This window comes from Eschscholzia californica, unplaced genomic scaffold (genome assembly GCF_041429995.1).
Source record: "Eschscholzia californica isolate CP2 unplaced genomic scaffold, dmEscCali1.0.p SCAF_3, whole genome shotgun sequence".
In the NCBI taxonomy this organism is placed as follows: Eukaryota; Viridiplantae; Streptophyta; class Magnoliopsida; order Ranunculales; family Papaveraceae; genus Eschscholzia; species Eschscholzia californica.
Window position 1 is genome coordinate 45979354 of NW_028238420.1, and position 24469 is coordinate 46003822.

A 24469-nucleotide genomic window follows, 5' to 3' on the forward strand; every position below is an offset into this window, starting at 1 on the left:
ATGTTTTAAATTTAGAATTAAGAAGGGTAGTAGTGACATTTACTTGAAAATAGGGAGTCATATTTGAATTTACGAAAAAAAAGGGCCATAAAGGAAGCTGGTCACAAAGTAGGGGGTCATATAGGAATTAACTCTAAAATTAACTAACTCCATCTATTAAAAGGTGTTAACAAAAACATCTATATAATAAAATAGGTGGATGGGTTCTGACCGGGACAAACACCTTGATAAATCCAGCCGTTCAATCCACGTCAGCACTCTCATCCACCACCGGATTGAGTGACTCATTGCTATAAACCATTGGATTCCTATTAAGAGACACATCTTCTCAAGGGACACATCTGGTCAAAAGACATCATTGGGTGTCCTCTCCTTCTGAACGGACATACCTTCTCGGATCCCGGTCATAAAACAATTTCTTCTTCTTCATCCTTCCCTAAATCTTCATCCATCTCCAAATCTTCATGGCAGAAGAAAAAAATTCTCAGATCTTAAGCTTTTTCCAAAATCTTCTGCATAAAAGAATGATGCTGAAATTTCTGCATAAATCTTCACTGAAGAAACCACTTTTTCGTAAATCTGGGTAAATCACTCCTCAGTTTCTTTCAATCTTCAACTTCAATCTTTGGGTTTTAGAGAATTTAATTTCTAAATATTCATGACAGAAATCTTCACAAGAAATAACCTCTCAAAAGAGTCAAGCTTCTCAAGGTAGGAAATTACTCCCCATCTTTCGTCTGCCTCTCTATAGATATGGGTAAATATATCTCCAATTTCCATCAATCTTTAACTTCAATATGTGGGGGTAATTTATCAGGCAAGATATTTGATGAACAAATCCAATCTGTAAGCAAAAATTCCTTCATGCTCTCTCATTAATTAGTCCCTCCAATCAAGTTCTCCACAAAATTGTTGTTTTTTGATTTTTGGCTCTCTGCTACCTAAATTTTGGACTTCCATAAGGTTTTCGGTTCATAGATTGGTCGTTTTATGATTTGATTTGATTTGCTTGCTTACTTGATCAGTTGATGAATTAGGGTTTAGGGTTAGGTATTTAGTATCCATATACTCAAGAGTTGAAACTTTTATTGTGCACCATTCAACCGAAAATTCACTCTCCTGGGTGTCCATGCCAATACCAATAAACTTATCTACCTATTGACAACAATTTTAGTTCCGGATGCATCTTAACGGCGTCGTGGATGATGCACTCATAATTAAATTTTTGTAGTTTTTAATCGTATGCATTGGTTCCGCATTTACGTTTATATGTCTTTACTATATATTTCCTTGAAGTAATGAATCAATTTAACTCTTTTTTGCTATATTCTCCCTGTAATTAACGCATTAATTTAGTATAATAGATTGTAAGTTTATGTGAGTTTTTCGTCACAGTATCCGCGCTCCTTCTTTACCTTCTATTCTAAGTTTACGTCAGTTTTTGGTTTATGAATACCTCCTTGCTGTTGCATTTGAACAAATACTCGTAGAGGTTAGTACCGCATTTTTTTCTTTTCCTTTCAAACACTCCCTTGAAAATCCTTATTTAAGGTTTGAGATGAGAAATGCCTTTTTTTTGTTGAAAGAGATGAGAAATGCTTTGACCAACCATGAATCAGAAACTTCCCGTAAGTATCTCCATGGTTGTCTCTCTCATGAACTGTCTATATCTTCCATAACATATACCTCTGTTTGTATCTTCTCTATGTTTAAGAACTTAGGATTTTGATTTGGGGTTATGGATTAATCATTTTAGGGCTTCAAAACCGAACCATTGCTGGCAGGTATGTGTCCCTCCTTACCTCATTTTGTAACTAATCAATTTAGGGTTTCGAATAGGAAGTCCATCTTCTCACATTTGTTTCTATCATTTACGATTTTGTAGTATACATCTATGTAGTATGTAAATTTAGCTCTTCGCTTGTGTTTTTACTTCATCGCTTCAATAATATTGTATTTCTGTATATTTGTGTAGGGTTTATGACTAACTGGGGTAGAATCGAAAAATGCTTCACATCTCCATGAGAATTTCTAGAAATCGTATCACGTATCACCCTTGTGTTCTTTATCCATCTCAAATTTTTTTGCTTACCTAATCAAAGGTGTTTCTCTTTCCAATTCTTCAAGCTTTTTAAAATCTAACTGATTTGATCGGAGTTCTTATATGTGTGACCTTTTCTTCTCTGAATTGAAGCAAAATTTACATCTGATTGTTTACTTTCAATCTTTCAGTTTAGATTGTTATGTTCATTTACTCAACCATAAAAATAGTGCACAATGGTTTAACTGTCCAGAGTGATGCGATTTAGTGTTTTCTGCTGAAAAAAACACTAAACCATATATTTCTGAATGACACTTAAATTGAAAAATTAGCTTGGAAGATCAGGATTCTCTTACAAATCAATTTCTCTAAAATTGGATTAATGATAGAAATGAATATATAGGTGCATTGATTTCTATATCCATGTGAGATTTTATCTTCCAAATCCAATTTTAGTTTTGATTGATTTTACTGTTCTTGGTCAGTTTTGATTGTGTTTAAGGTTAGGATTTTCTTTTTAAAATCGATAAGATCGGTTTCATTCATCTTTTTCAATTTTGTTTTATGGAGAACATGTGAGACTTCACGTTGACATTATTTCCATGAACAATTGTCAATTTCTTTGCTTTATCAATGTAATCTAATGAAATTTGGTCTCCAATGCGTTTTGGTTGTTAATACTTTTACTTCTTTTAATGTTTTGCTTTTGAGAAACCTTGCTTCAGTGAGTTTATGGTGTTTGTTACTCTTATAATGTAGTTGAATTGAAAATAGTATAGTCAGGTGGATTTGTGGAGAGATTGTTAAGCAATTTTTGCTAACCATTATCTTAGTTTAAGGATAGATGAATGTTTGTTACTCTTATATAGAGTTTCGTCATGTGAGTTCTTGGATGCTACACTATTTTGAGTTTAAAGTTTAAGTGATCAACCACACACATTGTAATCGAGCAAATGACCAGTGTTTAGACTTTCTTTCGTAGACTTGATATTTCATATTTATTTGCTCATCAATAGAGGCTGGCTGTTCGCATGAGAATATGATTCAACCAGAGAGTTTTTTTGGTTGCGAGACAAGAAATTACGCCCTCAGGCTGTACTATACACTTTGTAACATTTGATCCCACTTAATCACCAATAGAGGTTGGTTGTTTTTTTTTTTGTTGAAAGGAATAGAGGTTGGTTGTTGGGATTCAATGAAAGAGTTTTTTTTATGTTTAAATCAGTATAATATGTTAAAAAGATATGAAATCATTTGAAAAGGTTTTTTTGCTTCCATTTCAGATCTTGAAGATGTTTGCTTCCAAGCCTCGACAGAGAAAAAGAACTCTGACACCCTCTGATTCTGCAACTACTCCATTTCAATTATTTCAAAGGAGGCAATCCAGTTTTAAATCAACGAAGACATGAAAAGAGTTTAGTTTTTCGGTACATCGGCGGAGATTAGTGATATAATTTCTCTGCCATTGGGTGAGTCTGTTATTTTTGTGTACTTAGTTAGTTAGAACGTAGGAGTCGGAAAAGGATGTCAGTTGACGATATCCTTTTGTTCAATTTTATGTAAAAGAAATACAGTTTTCCAGAACTTGATGTAAATTTTGTGTAGAATATGCATCGGTTTATCAGAAAATTGTACATTCCTTAATAGAATAAATCGTCCAATATCATTTACCTGTAGGTTCCATTTCAGATTATATTGTGAAACTCAAATTAATAATCGCAGGCTAGAAGTGAATTTCTAATATCTTGGGTTGCTACATCATACAAAGTGCTCTACAAGAGCATCCGTGCCGGAGGCACGGGCTATACCCTAGTATATTAAGAAAATTGCTTTTGTTGGATGTTGATGCCTTGATGGAGGACAAAATAAAAAAACAAAGTTAGCAAAAAAGTGATTGAACCAACGTCCTTCCGGTTTTCTAAACAAGAGCACTACCATACCACAAATGCTCGTTACATGTTCAGTTTTGACTTCAAAACTATTTATATATCTCTAGGGAGCCATTAATAGCAAACAAAACTTGCAGCAGCCAAGGGGCCATGGCCCCCCTTGGCCTGGCTGTAGATACGTCCCTGAGAAAATTAATAGATAATACTCGGAAAGTTGACATACTCTAAACTCAAAATATGTTGAAGTTTTTCCTTGTCTTCAATGCCGAAGAAGTCATTGGGTTCTTCGTCATTGGATAACAAAGAAGTTTCATCAGAATTCATGTTTTCTTTCGCACTATCGCTATCTTTTAACGACTTATACTTGCTTCCCATTGAGTATTGAATCTTATTGGGAGAGAGTCTCTCACCTTCTTAGCAACTATATGACCAAATGGACCATGCCCGTTGAAAACCCCACAAAATATTGTCTCTAAACCAAAAACCACATAAATTCCTCTCTCTAACATTTCAGTAAACTCTTTTTTTATGGAAGTCGACTACGATCTACGTTAGTCGTTACATTTGGCATTGATACATCATAGATGTGATAAGCTCGATAACCTCCCACTCAAACAAGACCGGGCCTGTAGCCGAACTAGACAATGCCTTAAAGCCCAACTACATTATTTATACCCTAATAATCCCAATTCAAATAACCAAAGATTCCACCTTCTTAGGATTCGAACCTAGGGCTTTTTGGAGTTTATGTTTCCTACGTCAGACCTTTTTGACCATTATATTTATGCCCTGGAGATTTTTCTTTATGCCCCAAAGTCGTGGCCTTAATTATTCGATAAATGTTTACTGCACAAAAAGGACAGAGGTTACTTTGGATTGTCAGGTTCTAACTTGTTTATGTTTGTGAGTCCAATGAGCCAGTCAATTAACAATTCTCGAAGTTACTCGAAGTCACTCTAATCTTTTAATGCCTTTCTACTACCTATCTTTATGTTCTTTATAATGTTCGCCCTTGTAAGACTTTTTCTACACCTTGGAACCACTTGGGCTACCAACTGTTGAGACTTCAGTAAACTTATATATCATCAGTAAGAACAATGGTGCTAGGGCTAGCATGACTAAAAAACACATTGATTCAGTAAGTTTCTAGCAATCCAATTGTAACTTTATGAGTTAATGTTGATTTCCAGAGTTTTTAGAGAGGGAAAGTTCAATTGATCTTCATGAGTTCAATCCTGTGTTAGTTTCAAATCTTCATGAGCTATGAAAAAAAATTTCCAGTGATGGAAACTCACAAATCAACAGCCATGCCAACAACTACAACATCATGGCCTGTATCATCATCAACAACGACAACTCATGAGAGATCTTCATGAGTTCTCTTAATGTGAATCGTCTTAAGATTACCCACTGACTAATCCTTCTTTTTGTTTATCTGCAAAAAATCGAACAACCCATGAGAGATCATCATCATACATTTATCCCCATTGTGTTATCATCCAAAACCCTAGCTCAATCTTCTAGGTCATCACCAATTCATCATCAGGACGCCGACTTTTGTTCAATTAGGCACACCATCAAGCAATTCGAGAGTGTGAATGGGTTTTGTTCAATGGGAAATGCTAAATGTACAAAGAATCTTTGACAAGATTCTTGACAAAATGCTAAGTGAACGGTCCCGATCAAAGTCAAACTTTGAAAAACTTTGATCTACTTTTGTCTTTTAGTGAAAATGAGTCATTAAGTCAAGAATTTTGTCAAGGACTTTGTACATGTAGCACTCCCGTTGTTCAATAGGCACACCATTTCTAACCAGACATTGTTACAAATTCAGAAATCAGAAAGATAATTTTAAAAGAGAAGGTGAGGAACTCTTGTTAAAGAAGAAGAAGAAGAAGAGAGAGAGGCAGGGATAGTAGTAAGTACTAACTGGTAGAGGAAGAAGAGAAAGAAGCGGTGGAAATGGTGGGAAACAATTTTAGAGAGAGAAGTCAAGTAGAGATCACATGATATGTCTTTCAATGATGTGTCTTTCAATGATGACAGGGGGACTCCCTCGGGATACACCCAAGTGTACTCCCCCTCACAGTGACAAGGTCATTTTAGTCTTTTCACAGTTTTGTCAGAGTGAAAATATCAAAGTGGCCTTGTCTTGTGAGGGGAGTACACTTTGGGAGTATCCCTGGGGAGTCCCCCATTCATTTTCCTATGTCTTTCAGGGTCGTCTCTTTCTCTACTTTTGATCCCTCCAAAAACTATAGCCACGTCTGCACGGAAAGATAAAAAAGATTTGAGTCAATTAGTCAAAGTTGAAAAGATATGATCTGACGGAATGGTAAGTTGGGACTAAAAATTTAAAGTTCACGCATATTTGATGTTAGCGGTCAAAAGGGAGTCATCTAGGTATTTTCGACAAAGCCAGGACCACGCGGAAAACTGGTTACAAAATAAGGGTCATTTGAGAAATAACTCAATTTTAATTGGTTTTTGACATTTAAAAGGAAATCCACGAAAGAAGGGGAAATTTGAGAACAACGATGATACACAGCCCGACACGAAACCGGGCCGAATCCCGACGGGGTGACGTGTCAGGCTGTGATCTAGAGAGAAAGTATTTCACTTTCTCTCTATAGCCCGACACGTCACCCGGTCAGGATTCGGTCGGGTTTCGTGTCGGGCAGAGCATCATTTTCCAATTGAGAAATGCTTTACTTTGCCAATATTTGAAAGAACTTAACCTTAACGATGCTATTTTATGCCTTGCATTGTACAGTAAATCTCAATGAAGCAAACAAAACAACTAACAAATTTAATATTTCAAACTTAAATCTCAAGGGAGCGATTAAATAATCTAGATTAACTACTATGTGGGTCTTTCTAATTCTCTAATTGATAAACCAATTTCTCAAAGAATTTTTGAGTCTAAGAGCATCTCCAATGCAAAACTTAAAAAAAACTCTATTTGGCTTATGTGTTGAGTCTCAATTGAGATTCTCTTTCCTATGTGGCTAACTTGAGTGTCTCTAATTCAAGTCCTTCTCCAATGCAACACTCTAAAAAACTCTAATAGATACACATGTCATACATACATTTAATAGGAAAAAGTGGTTGAGAAAGAAAAGCTTTCTATTGGTTCAAAAATTAAATTTGATGACTAGGACACTTAAGACTCTCAAAAGAGATCTCAAAAATAGAGTTTCTAGTTGAGACATCTTAAAACTTAATGCTTCCACATCAACTTAAGATCTCAATTGAGTTTTGCATTGGAGAGGTTTTTTCTCAAAAAAAAAAAAACTCTAAAGTCCTAGGTGGCACTTAAGATTTTAAGATTGAGTCTTGCATTGGAGATGCTCTAAGGTCCAAAAATATAAGGAGTAATTAGCGATATATTCAGTCCAAAATCAATAAGCACTAGAAGACCAAAATAAAAAAAACAAAATAGAAAATAAGTCTAACAATATACTTTCTTGTGGGTCCTATGCTTCAAACCATTTATTTTCTCCCATTTACCCTTTTATAAATATAATTTAACCTAAAGTAAACCAAAAGTTTTTGTAATTGATTAAATAAATATATTCTTTCTGTAAATTTTAAGAGAAGAAATTTATGGTCAAAATTTATTCTCAATATGTATTTCCAAAATTTATAGTTGCCATGAACAATATACCAAATTAACGTTCTTGCTCTAAAAACGAGATCTCCTTATATTCTATGTCCTTACAAAGTTTCTATCTTTACAAACTATTTTTGTTGAAAATCATTATGAAAATTATATATATATTAATTAAATTTTGAAACTTCTTAAAATATTTATTTAATTATAACAACATACTTAAATGTAACACTTTTCATCACTTTTTTCGTAAGAAAGAAGTTGAATTTTCCATCACACATAATCTAAACTAATATTTATTATGCTGACATTTTTAGTATTTTTCTAACATTTATTGATTCTATTAGCATAATATGTGTAACATATTTTATGAATTAGTTAGAGTAGGCGAATAAAAGTTTGATTTTTTATCTAACTTCTTCTTAATACTAACACCATTCTAAGATGTAAATTTTGAAAAAAAATTATAGCATTTTATTGATTTTAAAAACATAATTATATACTTACACCAAAAACTACTTCTAAATTGTTAAAACAACTTAGGTGATGAATCGATGTAACAACATAATAATGATGTATCGTATGTCTTCTGACTTACTTACATTATATTAACCAAATTTATAACATTTCTCTAGCATTCCCTTGGTTCTCCTGTATTACTTAAATTAAGAGAACGCCATTTTAAATATTTTCTGGAATTTTCTTTAAATTTACTACAGAAAAGTAATGCTTTTACATTTTTATGGGCAAATAATCAATCACTAAATGTATTTCAGTGATGCAAATTCTTATGGTTGTTGCCTTGAATGGAAAATAACTAAGGCATGTGCGTATGGTCTAATTTTCACCCACGTCGGGTCAAGAAATTTGAGGGCTGCAAAACGAACTCGCTCATTCAAAATTACAAAACGTAAATGATTTTCTGGGTAACTCAGAAAATTACAAAACATAAATATGTTGTTAGAAATAAGAAAATGCCATGAGAATATACAAAAAAAATTGTGAACAATACAAAAGAGACGGGTTTTAGCTACGTGCCTTTTTGCTACGGACTACATTTATTGTAGTTGTTGGTCAACATCTGCTATGGATATTCTGTAGTCGTAGTAAATATTGACCAATAACTACATACATCGCACGCAGTTGCTACACCTATGCTCGTCTTTATTAGGTCACACGCACATTTTTTTTTTTTGAAGTTTAGAAATCGCCTTTTTGCTATGGTGCATTAAACATAGCTAATTGCGGGCACTTGCTATACCCAGTTCGTAGCTAATGGCTGAAAACATAGTCACGACATTCTCCGCCAAAAGTTTCGGGTGTGCGGTAACATAGTGACGACATTTCCCGCAATTTTTCTAGAGAAAACAAGATTGTAGAGAGAAAAAAATGGGACAAGATCTTAAGGGTATTTGAAAAAGATTGATATCCCAACTTTAAGAATAAGGACAACAAAATCATGCACAGTTCAACAATCAATCGTTGAAAAAACGAGAATATAGTAAAAGAAGAATTTTAATCCATTGACTCATGTTCTTGTAGGGTTTCTCTAAGTAGGGATAAAAAGTATGAATCAGTTTTCTCTAAGTTTTCTCTTAGTGAACGGAAGAAGAGAGAGTTATGATCAATTTTCTTCGGGTCAAAAGATTAAGGAAACATTCCTTTAAAATGAAAAGAAAACTTTTCGTAAGGTTAGATAAAAACTTCTTATTGAGGAATTATTTTCATGAAACTGAAAAGACTATTTGTATCTTCTAATCTGGATAATTTTATTTAACATGTGATAGTTAGGTAGGAGTAAAGAAAAGAGAGGTTAGACATGTAAATTACTCCTAATGAATTTATTTTCTATTTGGTATTATTATCTTTGGGTTCTAAACCCATTGATCAAGTGATTTTTGACATAAAATCCATCAATTTGCTCAAGAATATATCCATCTAGCTAGATTAATCAATCATGAAAACATAAAAGAAAAAAATTGATCAAATCAATAAGCAACTAAATAAAACCTTGTTACTCTATGACTGATATTGATTCTAAATATTGATGAGGAAGTGATAAACTTACTAAAATTAATTACAATTGAAGACAGACAAATGGGGATGACGGTGAAAAGACAAATTTAGATTTGTATGTAAAAGAAGAATGTAATGAAGGGAGTATGAAAAAACTCAAGAGTGGGAGAGTGTCTCAAGAAGAACAAATCTTTTCCTCTTTCACCAATAGTGATTGATTATTAGCATCATCTCAAATTTGGTCATCTTCAGGGGCATCTTGATGAGTTAGTCATTTAGGAGGGCAAAAATAAATTGACCGCCTTTGGCGGGTGCTTCTAGGCTTCTAGCAGTGCCCTAAAGATAATTGTCCATGTGTTTATTTGTTGGAATTCGTTTTCCGAGAAATTTCAACAAATCTTAATCACCAGATTCATTATAAGGGTTACACTGCCTCGCTGGTTATTTTTTTTATGTAAACATCGTAATATTTATAAAACAATGTAAGCAAGAGAAGTAAAGTTACAACATCAGAGTGCATAACAGAAAAATAAAACTCTAAGCATATCCTCCATCTTTTAACTTTGACGGTTGCAGTCAAAACCGTCACATAAAACTTCTCAGAACTGTAGTCTCCTAACCAACTTGAGACCAAATCCAGGATCGCTCGAAAGAAACAGGGAAGTCTATTGATGAGCATCCACTAAAACACAACTTCAACCGAATCCAACACTTAAAAACCTGAAATGGTTAGAACCACACCAGTAGAAGTCTATGGAAAAAGAAACACATAACTTCAAGGAAGCTGAGTAGTTTCTTGAGAGCGGAACCTGAAAATTCCAGGATACCCCACCAATATTCTCTCGAAGGAGAAAGAATGCCCCGGCACAATCTAAAGAGATCGTAACGAAACACCTGGGAACATGGGATGCTGACGAAGCCCAAGCTGAAAAGCTCGACAAAGCCAGTAAGAAGGTGCAGATAAACTGCGAGTGGTGAGAGGTGAGAGAAAGAACTAAGATCGGTTAAAAGTACGGGGAAGGTTGGGGTCGAATTAGAGGTGCTAACATGAGTCGAAGCCCAAAGCATTTCAAAAAGCGTCGAAACTGTTTTTATCCGAGTTATAAGACCGGTTCAACAGAGTTAGAGGCGGAGCCCCAATGTGTTCTCTTGGATCAAAAGGAGTACCCTTAAGGTAATATGATTGGACCCAACCACAATGGGGGACCTAGAAAAATTTCTTTGTGGGGGCACTTTAGTTATAATAAGACATTGAAAATCATCCAAAAATGTTGACGTGACTTCCAACCGAGTAATTTGTATACATTACAGTTACATTCTAAGCGAACTCAACTACTTAGACTTATGAGTTGTGTTGATTGTAATCACTATGAATAAGTAGTCTTATACACATTCGAATTACTTAAAGAAGTTAACGAGCTGCTCGAGCTCGGCTCGACTATTGCTCGTGCTCGACTCGAATATTAACGAGCACGAGCTTAACACGAGCCCAAAATCATGCTCGTTTATATAAACGAGCGAGCTTGATCATTCTTTAGTGTATCACGAGCTACTCGTGAACAGCTCGTTTAACATACTCTTATAATATTGTAGTACATAATTACGTGTTAGTATTGAATCTTGTACATGAAATATCAACCATTAAAAAATTATCGGAATATGAATAATTAATCATTATTATTATATGTGACAAATGATCATTGAAGTATTTTGATAATTTTCTTTCAAACTTATACGAACCGAGCTTGAACAAGTGGACAATTACTCGAACGAGCTCGAGCTCGACAGTCAAATACACGAACCGAGCTTGAACATCTTACTACTCGGCTCGACTCGAGTACACCCCTACATGCAACCACGCATATATGTATTTATAAATTATATATATCAAAATGAAATAAAAAGGGTTATTTCCCTAATGGCCCCCTACTTTGTGACCAGCTTCCTGCCTGACCCCCTACTTTACAAGAAATACCCATATGGCCCCCTTCCGTTATAACACCGTTACTCTCTCTCTCTCTCTCTCTTCCATTTCTTTTCTCTCTCCTCCAGCATGTTTTCTCTCTCTGCCACCTCGTTAAACCAGCCACATCATCGTCTTCACCGGCAGGGTCGCCGGCCGGTCAAATTTCCCGCCGGCGACCTTCAAACCTTTTTTTTTCTCTCTCTTCTCTCTCTCTCTCTAAAAAAAAACTTTTTTTTTTTTAAATTCTCTCACCTCTCTCTCTCTAAACTCCGGCGAAGGGAAACCTTCGCCGGAGTTAGGTCTGTTCATCACGAACAGACCAGATCGTGGTCTGTTCGTGATGAACAGAGGTCTGCTCATCACGAACAGACCACGATCTGGTCTGTTCGTGATGAACAGATGTCTGTTCATCACGAACAGACCAGATCTGGTCTGTTCATCACGGACAGACCCAGATCTGGGTCTGTTCATCACGAACAGACCCTGATCTGGTCTGTTCGTGATGAACAGACCTAGCTCCGGCGAAGGTTTCCCTTCGCCGGAGTTTAGAGAGAGAGAGAGGTGAGAGAATTTTTTAATAAAATTTTTTTTTTTTTTAGAGAGAGAGAGAGAAGAGAGAGAAAAAAAAAGTTTGAAGGTCGCCGGCCGGAAATTTGGCCGGCCGGCGACCCTGCCGGTGAAGACGATGATGTGGCTGGTTTAACGAGGTGGCAGAGAGAGAAAACATGCTGGAGGAGAGAGAAAAGAAATGGAAGAGAGAGAGTAACGGTGTTATAACGGAAGGGGGCCATATGGGTATTTCTTGTAAAGTAGGGGGCCAGGCAGGAAGCTGGTCACAAAGTAGGGGGCCATTAGGGAAATAACCCAAATAAAAATAAGGCATTAGAATGACATGGAAAAAATCTCTAAGTACATTAACGGGAGTCAATATTGAAGTTACAAAGAAAAAAGACTAACAGAACTAATCTGTAAATAAGGGGTCAAAATGTAGAAATATAGGACTAAACTGATAGGTAACTAAAAACTCGAGGGCATATATGAATTTACCCAATTGAAAAAACTAAAAAGAGAAGGTAAGTGACAGGAGTCGAACACGAGAGCTGATGTGCGCATATTTCTTCCTAACACTACTACACTAACTCATGCATCCTTAATACTTTTGGGACTCGTGGGGGCACGTGCCCCCATGGGGCCCTACGTGTGTCCGCCCCTGCCCAACCAGATAAGATGTAAAGAATCAAACCACTAAGAAACTGTGCTCAATGAAGAATGGACCAATTAAATGACAGGCCCATAAAGGTTGCCAACTCAAGGGAGAGAATGAGTCTAGATTCACCACATGTAAAAAGAGAGAGTCCAAGTGTCTCTCTATTGTGAATAGGCTGGACCAAGCACCATTCCAGAAAAGGATTGTCGGCTGGATATGGCGGTTTTCCAGCGACAAATTCTTGCACAGAGATATGGTGCCAGAGGAGATTAGTGTGAAACATGTTAGATCTATAACACTCACCCGGATCAAAAGGCAACACACTAATATAGAAACACCTTAGCCAAGTTAGCTGAGATTTTACCTCATGGCTAAAGATGAGGAAGAGGGAAGTAGTATACAAACTATCCATGGCCAGGGAGGTCAAAGAAATAGATTAAGAACCAGGATACTTAGAACATCAAGTAAACTAAGAACCAAGAAAGCACCGGGACAAAGAAATTGATCTCCACTAGAAACAAAGCAATCACAAATTATGTTACAAATTTAGGGGTGGGAGTCGGGTTGGTACAACTGCCCATAATAATACCGAATCACTTCAGCTGGGTCATTTTCTCCCCGCTATTAAGGTATGAGACTAGGGCGGTCCTTTATACGAACCTCTAATGTTCAAAACCAGACCATATCAAGTAGAAGAGTCGGGTTGGTCGTGTATAAGCCGTTTGGGCGTCCAATTTTCTTAATAATTTACAATTAATATAATTAGCTCAATAACTCTTCTAATTAGTTAATTATTTATTTTGTTAACCATTTAAAAAATATTAATTTTTTTTATATATATTAAAGAACTTTTCTATATAAAACTTAATTTTTATATGGTTCATATTCAAAACAATTTTCTTAATAGTTAATTTTAATGTTTAATATATAAAGATTATTAAGTTTTTTTTAATAAGTTTTCTTAATAGATATTTACAAAACTTAATAATCTTATATATTAAAAATTAAACATAATTATATAAATGTTTTTTAAAATCAACATATCAATCTCATCCCAAGTAAACCTAAAGCTATCTTTTCTTACCGTATTTTCTTCGATCTGGATGTAATCGCACCACATGCACAAAAAATACTCGTCGGGAAGATTGATTACGTAGAGCCAGAGATGAATATTATTTCTATCATCCACTCTTTCATCGCAGAAATTTCACCTAGATCAAGTAACCTCGAGTTTCGGATGTCCTTTTCCTGTTGAATCCGTTTACACATCGAGATTTACGAACCTCGGGTGGTCCTCTATGCCAACATCTCATTTTCATAATCAGACCATATCTAATAGAAGACTGGTCGTGCATAAGCCGTTTGGACATCTAATTTTCTTAATAATTTATAATTAATATAATTAGCTCATTAACTCTTCTAGTTAGTTAATTACTTATTTTATTAACCATTTAAAAAAACATTAATTGTTTTATATACATTAAAGAACTTTCAAATAACTTTTTTATAAAAAACTTAATTTATATATTGTTGATTTTAAAAACAATTTTCATAATAGTTAAGTTTAATGTTTAATATGTAAAGATTATTAAGTTTTTTTTAAATAACTTTCTTAATATATATTTAAAAAACTTAATAATCTTTATATATTAAAGATTAAACTTAATTATTAAGAAAATTGTTTTCAAAATCAATAATATATAAATTAAGCTTTTCATAAATTATTAAGCTAATTCTATAAATGTTTTCGATGGTTATTGACTAAATTCTTTTTGGGTATTTATTGTAACATCCCATGTTTTTAAGGTTAGTTGAGGAACTATTTGACAATTGGGTCAAGTCCAAAGAGGGGCCAAATCAGCAAAGAGGACAATTTAGGGGGTATTTTGTAACCAGGCCAAATTCAGGGGCCAAAGTGTAATTTTGGGTGATTTAGGATAAGAAAGAAAATCAGAGTTTCTTTCTCTCTTTTGCTCGACAGAAATTGGGGTTAGGGTTTTTTGAGAGAACCAAATTCGACCAAATGGACAATTTTAAGTTGATTTCAAAGGGGAATTCGGTTTCTTTATTAAGTGTCATTGAAAGTTTTTATCTTTCTTTTGGTATTTATTTTGTAAGAAATTTTGGTTTCTTTCTCTAGAACGAATTTCATATGTAATTGGTTTTAATAGAGTCTTTTCTTTCGAATTTAGAGAAATTGGAATGGGTTTCATCATTGGAGAAGCCAAACATCTAAATCAAGGTAAGAAATTCAACGATTTTGATGATTTAATTAACTTGTTCTAAATTCTAGGGTTTATGATTGTGAAATTTGGGGATTTTCGTACTTCATGAAATCCTAGGGTTTATGTTGATGGGAATTAAGTAATTTTGGTATATAAGCAACTTTAGAGAGATTATTTGATATAATTTATCGATCGAACAACGATTCGGAGGACTGAAATTCAGTCTATTGTTGTCAGATAATCTGGGTCTTGTAAAGTACTCGGATGTGTTTTCTCGAAACACGAGAGTCGTGGCTTAGGATGTTAGCTTTCCAGAATGGTATGGTACAAGTCGTTTCGAAATCGGAAGAGAGAGTTACGACTGTTTTACCAAACAGCGCGCTATTCAGCAAACATGAAATATTCTTACTGTTTTAGCTGGTCATCGAGATATCGAATGTTGTTTGAGTATTCTTGAATATTTTAGCTCGTCTTGTGACGATTCCATAAAGGTATCGTACAAGTCGTTTCGATCTCAGGCGAGAGAGTTATGGTTGTTTTAACGAACAATGCGCAGTTAGGAAAATTCTGTTTTGTTGTTGTTCGTATTTTACAAATTTCAAAGGCGGTTCACTTGGACTTTGGGGAATACATTAAATAACTAAAGGTTAAGGACATAAGTAAGTTGAAACACTGATTGGTTGACCCTAAGTGGACATGGTATGAAAGATAGAAGATCGATCGAAATTCGATTAAGCCGAAGTCTTCCAAATTACGGGTTTTTTTTGTGTTTTTGTTAAGTTTTATTGTTTTATTTTTTTAAAGACTAGTTCTTGTACCGCTAGGTAGGGGTTCTAAATCTTTTATCCAGCATGGTTTTATTGATAATGAATATGCTAGATTCTATAGTTATATATGCGTCATTATAACTAGAGTTTAGGTAGCATGAAACTCGATTTATGTGATGAACTGAAATATGGTTAAATGGTTTTACTGCGATATGAAAAATACTTTCGAACTGTTTTTACTGTGATTGCGAACTACTTGGGATTTTCTTGTATGTACCCGACTGCGGATTATGTCAACCTACGGGCACGTAGCCATTGAGGGTAGGATGACATGTAGACACGGTTGTGACCCGTGTGAGACCGGTGAGGTGGGCGACACTAGTCATAAGACCCGTGGGAGTAAAGTGTTTCACTTGCTCGTCATTGGTGCTCGTGCCTCCAGCTCGAGGCTCAGGAACGTACACCTGACCATTCGCCTTGGAGGTGACATTGATTGGGAATCCCACTGCTTTGTGTGTGATATGACTATTGGTTGTTCCATTTCCGTGTTCGATAAGATAATGATATGAATGAGAATATGGATTTTGATAAATGAATAAAACTGATTTTGAAAGATCGCATTAGATGTATGACAGGGTACGGAAGAGAATGAGGTTCAGGTCCTTCCATGGTAATTGGGGGATGGCTCTCTTATTCGAACTCGGTGATCTAAAACATATTTAGATACTTAAGGTATATATGTATCATGAGGTAAACTCTTCAATAATTCCAGAGTCCCTTAGTGGGAGAGGGGCTTACCGGCTAGGGGTAAGTCTCTTTCTCGAGGAGACGTTAGTGCATTAACTAGTGCCTGAATAGGATGGTACTATCTAACGCACTCTAGGCTCTCCTGAGGAACTCTCCTCTTAATTGGGAGTGCACCATGGGTGGGCAGCTAATCACTGTTCTTGCTTGCTAGATTAAGGAAAATGGTTTTGTATATAGTATATATGGTAACTGGTTTGATAACTCGTTTTGTCATGATGTTTACAACTTATTAAATGAACTTTTGAAAACGTGATGGGTTTTGGATTGGTCTTCTACCTGAATAACTCGTGTCGGTGAGTATTCTGACCCCCTACTAGTTGTTAGTGTGCAGGTGCGTCGTCGTAGCCTCGAAGCGGAGTGTGTATTCCAGCCGGTTGTCTGACGAGGCTAGTGGCGTTGCGTAGTTTTCCTTGGTTGGCGTTTATTTATTTTCCGTTATTTTAAAGTTATGTAGCTATTGCAACACCGAACTCGAATATGTATATATATATAATACTTAGAGTTGCTTATAAGTTGTATCAATGTGTAAGAGGCTTTTGTAGTTCTTTTTGTGATTCGGGTTCCGACCCGAAGTTATGTTGAGTTTGTTTAGCTTCCGCTCTATAGTTAATTTTTGTTTATGCGAATGTATGGTTTGCATGGTAGGTTTTGCAGGTGCGACCGATTCGATTTATAGAGGAGACTCTGACGGATTTCTGTCTCGTCTGTGAATTGTCGGGGGATGGTCGTGTCTATTTTGGGATACGGGGCGTCACATCTATAGATTTAGTTGATCGATGCATTTGTAGCAAAAAAAATTGAGTAAAAGTGGCAATAAAGAAAAAAATTTCTTTGTTCGATCTTCTCATAATTGGGAAAATCATTGCGTTGTTGTTCTATGTAGAGTATGTATCACCAAGTGAACCACATAAATCTCTTGTAGTTTGTGTGATTGTTTAGTTTCATATCATTTTTCTTGGTTTCTCTTTCGTCATAGCAAATCCGATCCATCAAGAGAAATTTAGTATGGATATACAAGACTTCATACTTTTGTTGCTTCTTTGTCTTTTGAACATTTTTTTTAACAATTTTACTTCATTTTGTGTTAGCTTAATCGAATGAAGGCAAAAGTAAGAGTCTAATCAAGCCCAAACGAAAACACTAGATTGAATATCGAATTGTTATCTAAAGAAAAAGAACATATCTCATATAATTTTTGGGTTCCTAGTCTAAAAGACTACACCTAAACACACATTTAGTCCACCATAATATTAATATTTGATTTTAAGCCAAAATAATAATTATAATGGATATTTAGTCCAAATTGACCCATCTCTATTTAATCATAATACCCATTATAACTTTTTATATAAGAAAAAACCTACTTTTGAAAACTAATCCCCAAAATTCTCTTTCTTTCTTTTTTTCTCAGATTTTTTCGATTGATTTGAAACTTACTATCTGTTTTGCAATATACATGTTATTTAGTATCAATTACGTATATTTCTACAAAAAAAAACACATTTAGTATAGTTAAAGTATGCCTAGATGTCAAAGTTACAGTGTTTTTCTATTTATTGATTCTTGTTTTGTTTTATAAATAACGTGTTATCTATTGTTAAAGTTTCTTACTTTATTTTAATTTTTTTATATTTGGAATACATAAGACATTATGCATCAACAATGTTTCTTCCAAAAGAGAAAAAGACTAAAATCCTACTTACTGGGAAGCTTGGACCTTAATCCCTTTTTGAATTTTATTTTGGGTCTAAAACCCGTAGACCCTTTTTAATATTTCTTCAATTTAATATTATGTTTCTAGAATTTCATATCCTAAACACGTAAGAAAAAAAAGGTTTTGGCTTATAATTACTTTCCGTCTAGTCATTTATCTAGGTGGATCTTAATCAACGAGTAGGTTTGATGTACAATCTGCTATGCGAAATACACATCTTTTTATGACAATCGAAAGTGCATTTAAACTGGAAAAATGTTAAGGAATAAAAAACGATAGGTTGTCGAGTCTGAAATTTTTCATAGTTTGTCGTGATCTGTATTTCCAGAAAGGGTCCACGAGTTTTAAGCCCAAAATAAAATTCAACAAGGGATTAAGGTCAAATCTTCCCAGAAAATAGGATTTTAGTCATTTTCCCTCTTGGAATAAACATTGTTTTTTTATGAAGTGGAAGAAACATTGTTGATACATAATGTGTTATGTATGACACATACAAAAAAAATCAAATAAAGTAGTTATTTATAAAACAAAATAAGAATCAATAAACAGAAAAACATTGTAACTTTGACATCTAGACATACGTTAACTATACTAAATGTGTTTTGTTGTAGAAATATACGTAATTAATACTAAATAACGTGTATATTGCGAAACAGATAGTAAGTTTAAAATCAATCGAAAAAATTTGAGAAAAAAAAAAATTTTGGGGATTGATTTTCAAAAATTAGTTTTTTCTTATATAAAAGATTATAATGGGTATTATGATTAAATAAAAATGATAGAGATCTGTTTTTCTATGGAGATAGGTCAATTTGGACTAAATATTCATTATAATTATTATTTGGCTTAAAATCCTATATTAATATTAGGGTGGATTAAATGTGTGTTTAGGTGTAGATTTTTATACTAGGAATTCAAAAATCATTCCAGAAACTCTAATAAATCGAATCACGGAAATCTCGAATTATGTTCAAAATATATCTAATTTTTCTTGTTCCAGCATTACTGTGTAAACCCGCCTTAAGTTTTAACAAAACTAAAGTAAGAAAAAAAAAGGAGTTAATTCCTATACGGCCCCCTACTTTGTGACCAGCTTCTTTTATGGCCCCCTTTTTTTTCGTAAATTCAAATATGGCCCCCTATTTTCATGGAAATGTCCTAACTACCCTTCCTTTAAATCTTTTTTCAAAATAAAATAAAAAGAACAAACATAATTCCACCTCACTTCCCTCTCCACCACTTATCTCTCTCCACCTCACCTCTCTTTCCAAATCATCTTTCTCTCTCTCCAACTCACCTTTTTCTCTCTCCACCTCACCTCTCTCTCTCTCCACCTCACACTATCTTCTCCGATGAAGGTCGCCGGCCGGAAAATTTTCCGGCCGGCGACCTTCAACCTAAAAAAAAAAAATTTTTTTTTTTTTTAACTCTCATCTCCCTCTCTCTCTAAAAACTCCGGCGAAGGGGGGTTCCCTTCGCCGGAGTACGGGTCTGTTGAAGAACAGACCCGATCTGGTCTGTTGAAAAACAGACCAGATCGGTCTGTTCTTCAACAGACCGGAACTGGTCTGTTCTTCAACAGACCGGATCGGGTCTGTTCTTCAACAGACCCGAACTCCGGCGAAGGGAACCCCCCTTCGCCGGAGTTTTTAGAGAGATAGGGAGATGAGAGTTAAAAAAAAAAATTTTTTTTTTTTTTTTTAGGTTGAAGGTCGCCGGCCGGAAAATTTTCCGGCCGGCGACCTTCATCGGAGAAGATAGTGTGAGGTGGAGAGAGAGAGAGAGGTGAGGTGGAGAGAGAAAAAGGTGAGTTGGAGAGAGAGAATGATGATTTGGAAAGAGAGATAAGTGGTGGAGAGGGAAGTGAGGTGGAATTATGTTTGTTTTTTTTATTTTATTTTGAAAAAAGATTTAAAGGAAGGGTAGTTAGGACATTTCCATGAAAATAGGGGGCCATATTTGAATTTACGAAAAAAAGGGGGACATAAAGGAAGCTGGTCACAAAGTAGGGGGCCATATAGGAATTAACTCAAAAAAAAAGTGACTTTATCCTTACAAGGGTTTTCATAGCACTTGGGAACACTTAGAAGTTGGACTCCATAGATATGACAAATTGTTTTCCCCAAAGAATTTGAAATTCATTAAAAGTTGATTAAGATGTATGGTGGATGATGTCTTATCAACTTTTAAGTCAAATTATAAGTGACATTGTAAGTACAACAATCGATGGGACTTGATAAATATACAATATAGCAGAGAAAGAAAAAAGTTCATCACACTAATAAAAATATCACAAAACAACAACAAACCCAGGCCAAAACAGAGACTTGGTCCCTTTATCTTAGAGCCCTTTCTCCAGCAGATATCATCTCATCTTGTTTTATCAAGATCCAACCTTTATGGATTCACCATTTCTCTCCCATTACTTCCTAATTTCACTTAGGTTGGTGCTTCAAGGATTACTCCTTTTCCTCTTCTTGCCTGACCAGTTCGCGTTGACCATCATCAGGACATGTTGCTATTACTATTGTACCCGAGCGGTCTAACCCTGAGAGGACAGCTGATGAATCCTCTTCGTTGTCAACTTGCTCCGATGGCTCTGGCTGTATCTTGGACTTTGAAAGGGAAAAGGAGGAAATGGTGGAGGTTAAGGGATTGAGATAGAGGCAAACGACAGCACAGTCGTCTATCTTCGAGGTTGGAAACTTGGTCTTCCATGATTTCACAGCTGACTCAACCAATGTTCGAGCTGCAGAAGATCGTGTAGGAGCTGAATTCACTATTTCTACCACTTCTTTGTTCGAGAGTACATCCCATACCTGTCGAAATAACTAAAACAATTAAGGAGGAATGTGGGACTAAATGCCGTTCGACCATAATCGATGAGATTAAAAGTTTCAGACTGCTGAATTTTTCTCTTACCCCATCCGTAGCCATGACTATGAATTCATCCTTATCGGTGAGATGTCGATAAGAAACATCAGGAACTGAAATAACACCATATCTCTTGAGACAAAAATCTCCAAAAGCACGAGCCATTGCCAAGCCAGGGGCATTGATAGTCGGCATCCAAACTCGTGCAACATCTGGTTCACCTTGAACAGAAAAAACCCGTCCTTTACATCGTCTGATTCTCTCTGCTTCCCCTAGAACAACGAACCCGAAAAAAAACCTTAGCACAAACTCTGCTTCTCTTATTCCTAATCCCATAACTCCCATGTATGAAACTTGTTATCAGATGCATTTTTTAAAAAGGATACATACTTGGGAGATCCGGTTTCAGGTCTATAGTTAACTGAACTGCAATAAGAGAACCATCTTTGTCTCTTGTCCCCAATATCGCTCTTGAATCACCGATATTACCAATGACAATATCCTGACCCTGTACAAAAACTACCCATGTTTAAAATCAAACACGAAAAAGAATGAAGTTCTCGTAATCTTATTACTGAATCATGTTATTATTACTTGTTTGATCAATGTGACTGCTGTTGTTCCACTACAAATGCAATTTACACTTGGGTGCAATCTCAATTCCTTATCCATGACCTTGAAAGCCTTCAAAAACGACTCTTTTATAGTCGAAATATGTTGAAGTTTTTCCTTGTCTTCAATGTTGAAGAAGTCACTGGGTTCTTCCTCGGTGCATAATGAAGAAGTGTCATCAGAATTCATGCTTTCTTTCGCACTATCGCTATCTTTTAACATATCTTTACGACTTATACTTGCTTCCAGTTGAGTGTTGAATCTTACTGGAAGAGAGTCTCTTACTCTCTTAGCAACTATATGACCAAATGGACCATGCCCGTCGAAAACCCCACAAAATATTGTATCTGTTCTTGAACCAAAATTCTGCATTTCATCAAACCCAATTTTTAGTTCATGAAAGAATCTCATAATCTAGCTTAATGTGCGGATGGTAGTAACGGTAAGAATAGTCCCACATGAGAAAACGATACACTAGTAATCAATAATGTTGTCTAGGTCCTCTAGACTTGAGGCCAATTGGTTTTGAATTGGATGACCACAAAACAACATGGTATCAAGAGTTAGTTCAAGCGTGACGTGCTCCATGTCAGCCAAAAAGGCATGAGACAAAGACCTAAAAACCTGTGGGGATGAGAATAGTCCCATGTGGGAAAGGGTCATCTCCAGCCATTGCCAACACCAAATCAAGATTAAGTTTAGAAAGGGGAAGAAGAACAAACCTCCCAAACAATCATGGCATCCTGATTTGTTCCTTTCTTGCCTTGTTGAGTAAATAGAGAAGCAATGTCAGTAGACCCATTCAAGCACACCCTTCCTGGAATTCTATGTAATTGATCTTCCCTCTTATTATTCTTGTTCAAGTTCTTTCCTTGATTTTGGTTATCTAATGAAGCAGAAGTTGGAGAATTGGGGATTGAATTCCCCCAATCAGTTGATAAACAGGAACCCATTTTCAGGGCCCTGATTATATTAATTAAACACTCCAGAACAACCAAATGATTAAACCCTCTCTCTCTCTATATATATCTTTCTCTACCTAAAATGAAGCTCTATCTCTCTCTAAAATGAAGCTAGTAATGGCATCCAGACCAAATGAAGAAGAGAAACAAAAGGAGATAACTTTGAACTCTTAGACTTCATTTTTCAATGAAATTGAAACTTGGGTAATGATTAATGTGGTGAAATTTTAATTGGTTTTTAACCTAAGAAGCTGAAAGGAAATCTATGAAGAAAGGGGGAAAATTGAAAAATGCTTTACTTTGCCAACAATTTGAAAGAACTTAAACTTGAAACAATGCTATTTTATACCTTGCCTTTCACAGTAAATCTCAATGAAGCAAACAAAACAACTAATAAATTTAATATTTCAAAACTTAAAACTCAAGTAATCCATTAAAAACAATCTAGATTAACTACTATATGGGTTCTTCTAATTCTCTAATTGATAAACCCAATTCTCAAATTTGCTCAAGAATCTATCAATCTAGCTAGATTAATCAATCATGAAAACATAAACAAAAAAATTTATAAAATCAATAAGCAAGTAAATAAACTTAAAGAGAACCTTGTTACTCTATGATTGATTTTGATTCTAAAAATTAATGAGGAAGTGATAAATTTACCAAAATTAACTAGAATTGAAGGCAAACAAATGGGAAAGATAAATTTAGATCTGTAAGCATAAGAAGAATGTAATGATGGGAGTATGAAAAAACTTAAAGAGGGAGAGAGTGTCTCAAGAAGAACAAATCTCTTCCTCTTTCTCTCTCTAGTCTCTCTGCTCTCTGTTTACTCTCTCACTAAACATATTTGACTTGACTTGGTATTTAATACCACAAATGGAAATGGATTTTTGTTCTTTTTTTTTTTGTTGAAAGGGAAATTGATTTTTGTTGAGAAGATACTTCTTTTCTGTTTGATTAAACTTTGCCCCTCTTATACATGATTATGATTACTCACAAAATTGCCTCCAAAGATGATGAACTTCCTAAATGACCCATTTTCTGAACTTTTCGTTACTCAACTGTTATAGTTGACATCTTGTTACCCTTTCCACTATTCTTTTCAGATAAGTTCCCTCACGTCAAGGGGTCGCGGGCAATACCAGCGCTAACAACCTTTCATCTGATATTTTATTTTTATTTCTTCTTTTTTTTCGTACCTCCTCCGTCCATCAGCATCACAAGATGACCACCGCCACCATCTCTTGTCTTCTTTTGTCTCTATACCTTTTTATCTCCATGTGACTCCCTCGTCTGCGATAACCTAGACGAGGGTTTGAATCCTTCGCGTGGAATTTTGGAGGAAGGCAGAAGAAGATGAGGAAGATGAGAAATATGACAAAACTAGAAAAGATGGTCATTACATATTTGGTGATCTTCACAGGCATTTTGATGAGTTAGTCATTTATAGGGGGCAAAAATAAATTAACCCTTTTTTAAACTTTCTTATCCTTACACGCTTACATCCTTACCTTAATTGCATAGTAATTAGTACTAATTAACCACTAGTAACAGAAATATATCTTAAGGATAATAATTGTCCACGTGTTTATCTGTTGGAATTAGATATGTTCGAATCGTAACCGGCAGATCCTTTCAGAGTCTCCACGTACAAAATCTCAGTTTGTCACGTCACTACTACTGTCATTTCACTACCCCATCCGCCTCCACATCAACAGTACTGATTGATTGTTAGCACCATCTCACCGTCGCCAATTTCTCATTACCACGTCA

General features: G+C 35.2%; 1 protein-coding gene and 2 long non-coding RNA genes across 5 annotated transcripts; 2 read left to right on the top strand and 1 right to left on the bottom strand.

Annotated features, from left to right (window-relative positions):
- Window positions 1–339: 339 nt before the first annotated feature.
- On the top strand, window positions 340–3670 carry LOC147550852 (uncharacterized). Of its 3 annotated transcripts, none has more exons than XR_015238781.1 (4): window positions 340–583; window positions 666–2102; window positions 3058–3183; window positions 3325–3670. It is a non-coding gene; the product is annotated as an uncharacterized LOC147550852 (long non-coding RNA). The 3 variants fall into 3 exon arrangements; XR_015238782.1 differs by having other exon boundaries at window positions 666–1784; window positions 1976–3183; XR_015238780.1 differs by having other exon boundaries at window positions 666–3183.
- Window positions 3671–14835: 11165 nt separating this feature from the next.
- On the top strand, window positions 14836–17072 carry LOC147550853 (uncharacterized). Its single transcript, XR_015237240.1, has 2 exons — window positions 14836–14974; window positions 16849–17072. It is a non-coding gene; the product is annotated as an uncharacterized LOC147550853 (long non-coding RNA).
- A 3289-nt stretch (window positions 17073–20361) lies between these two features.
- LOC147550854 (putative protein phosphatase 2C 33) lies at window positions 20362–23644 on the bottom strand. The gene is made up of 5 exons (XM_086667568.1): window positions 22454–23644; window positions 21714–22097; window positions 21510–21627; window positions 21168–21391; window positions 20362–21064 (listed from the first exon to the last, which is right to left on the bottom strand). Exons 1-5 carry the CDS (start codon window positions 22682–22684, stop codon window positions 20705–20707), a joined length of 1317 nt encoding a protein of 438 aa, XP_086523694.1. The 5' UTR covers window positions 22685–23644; the 3' UTR covers window positions 20362–20704.
- Between the last annotated feature and the right edge of the window lie 825 nt (window positions 23645–24469).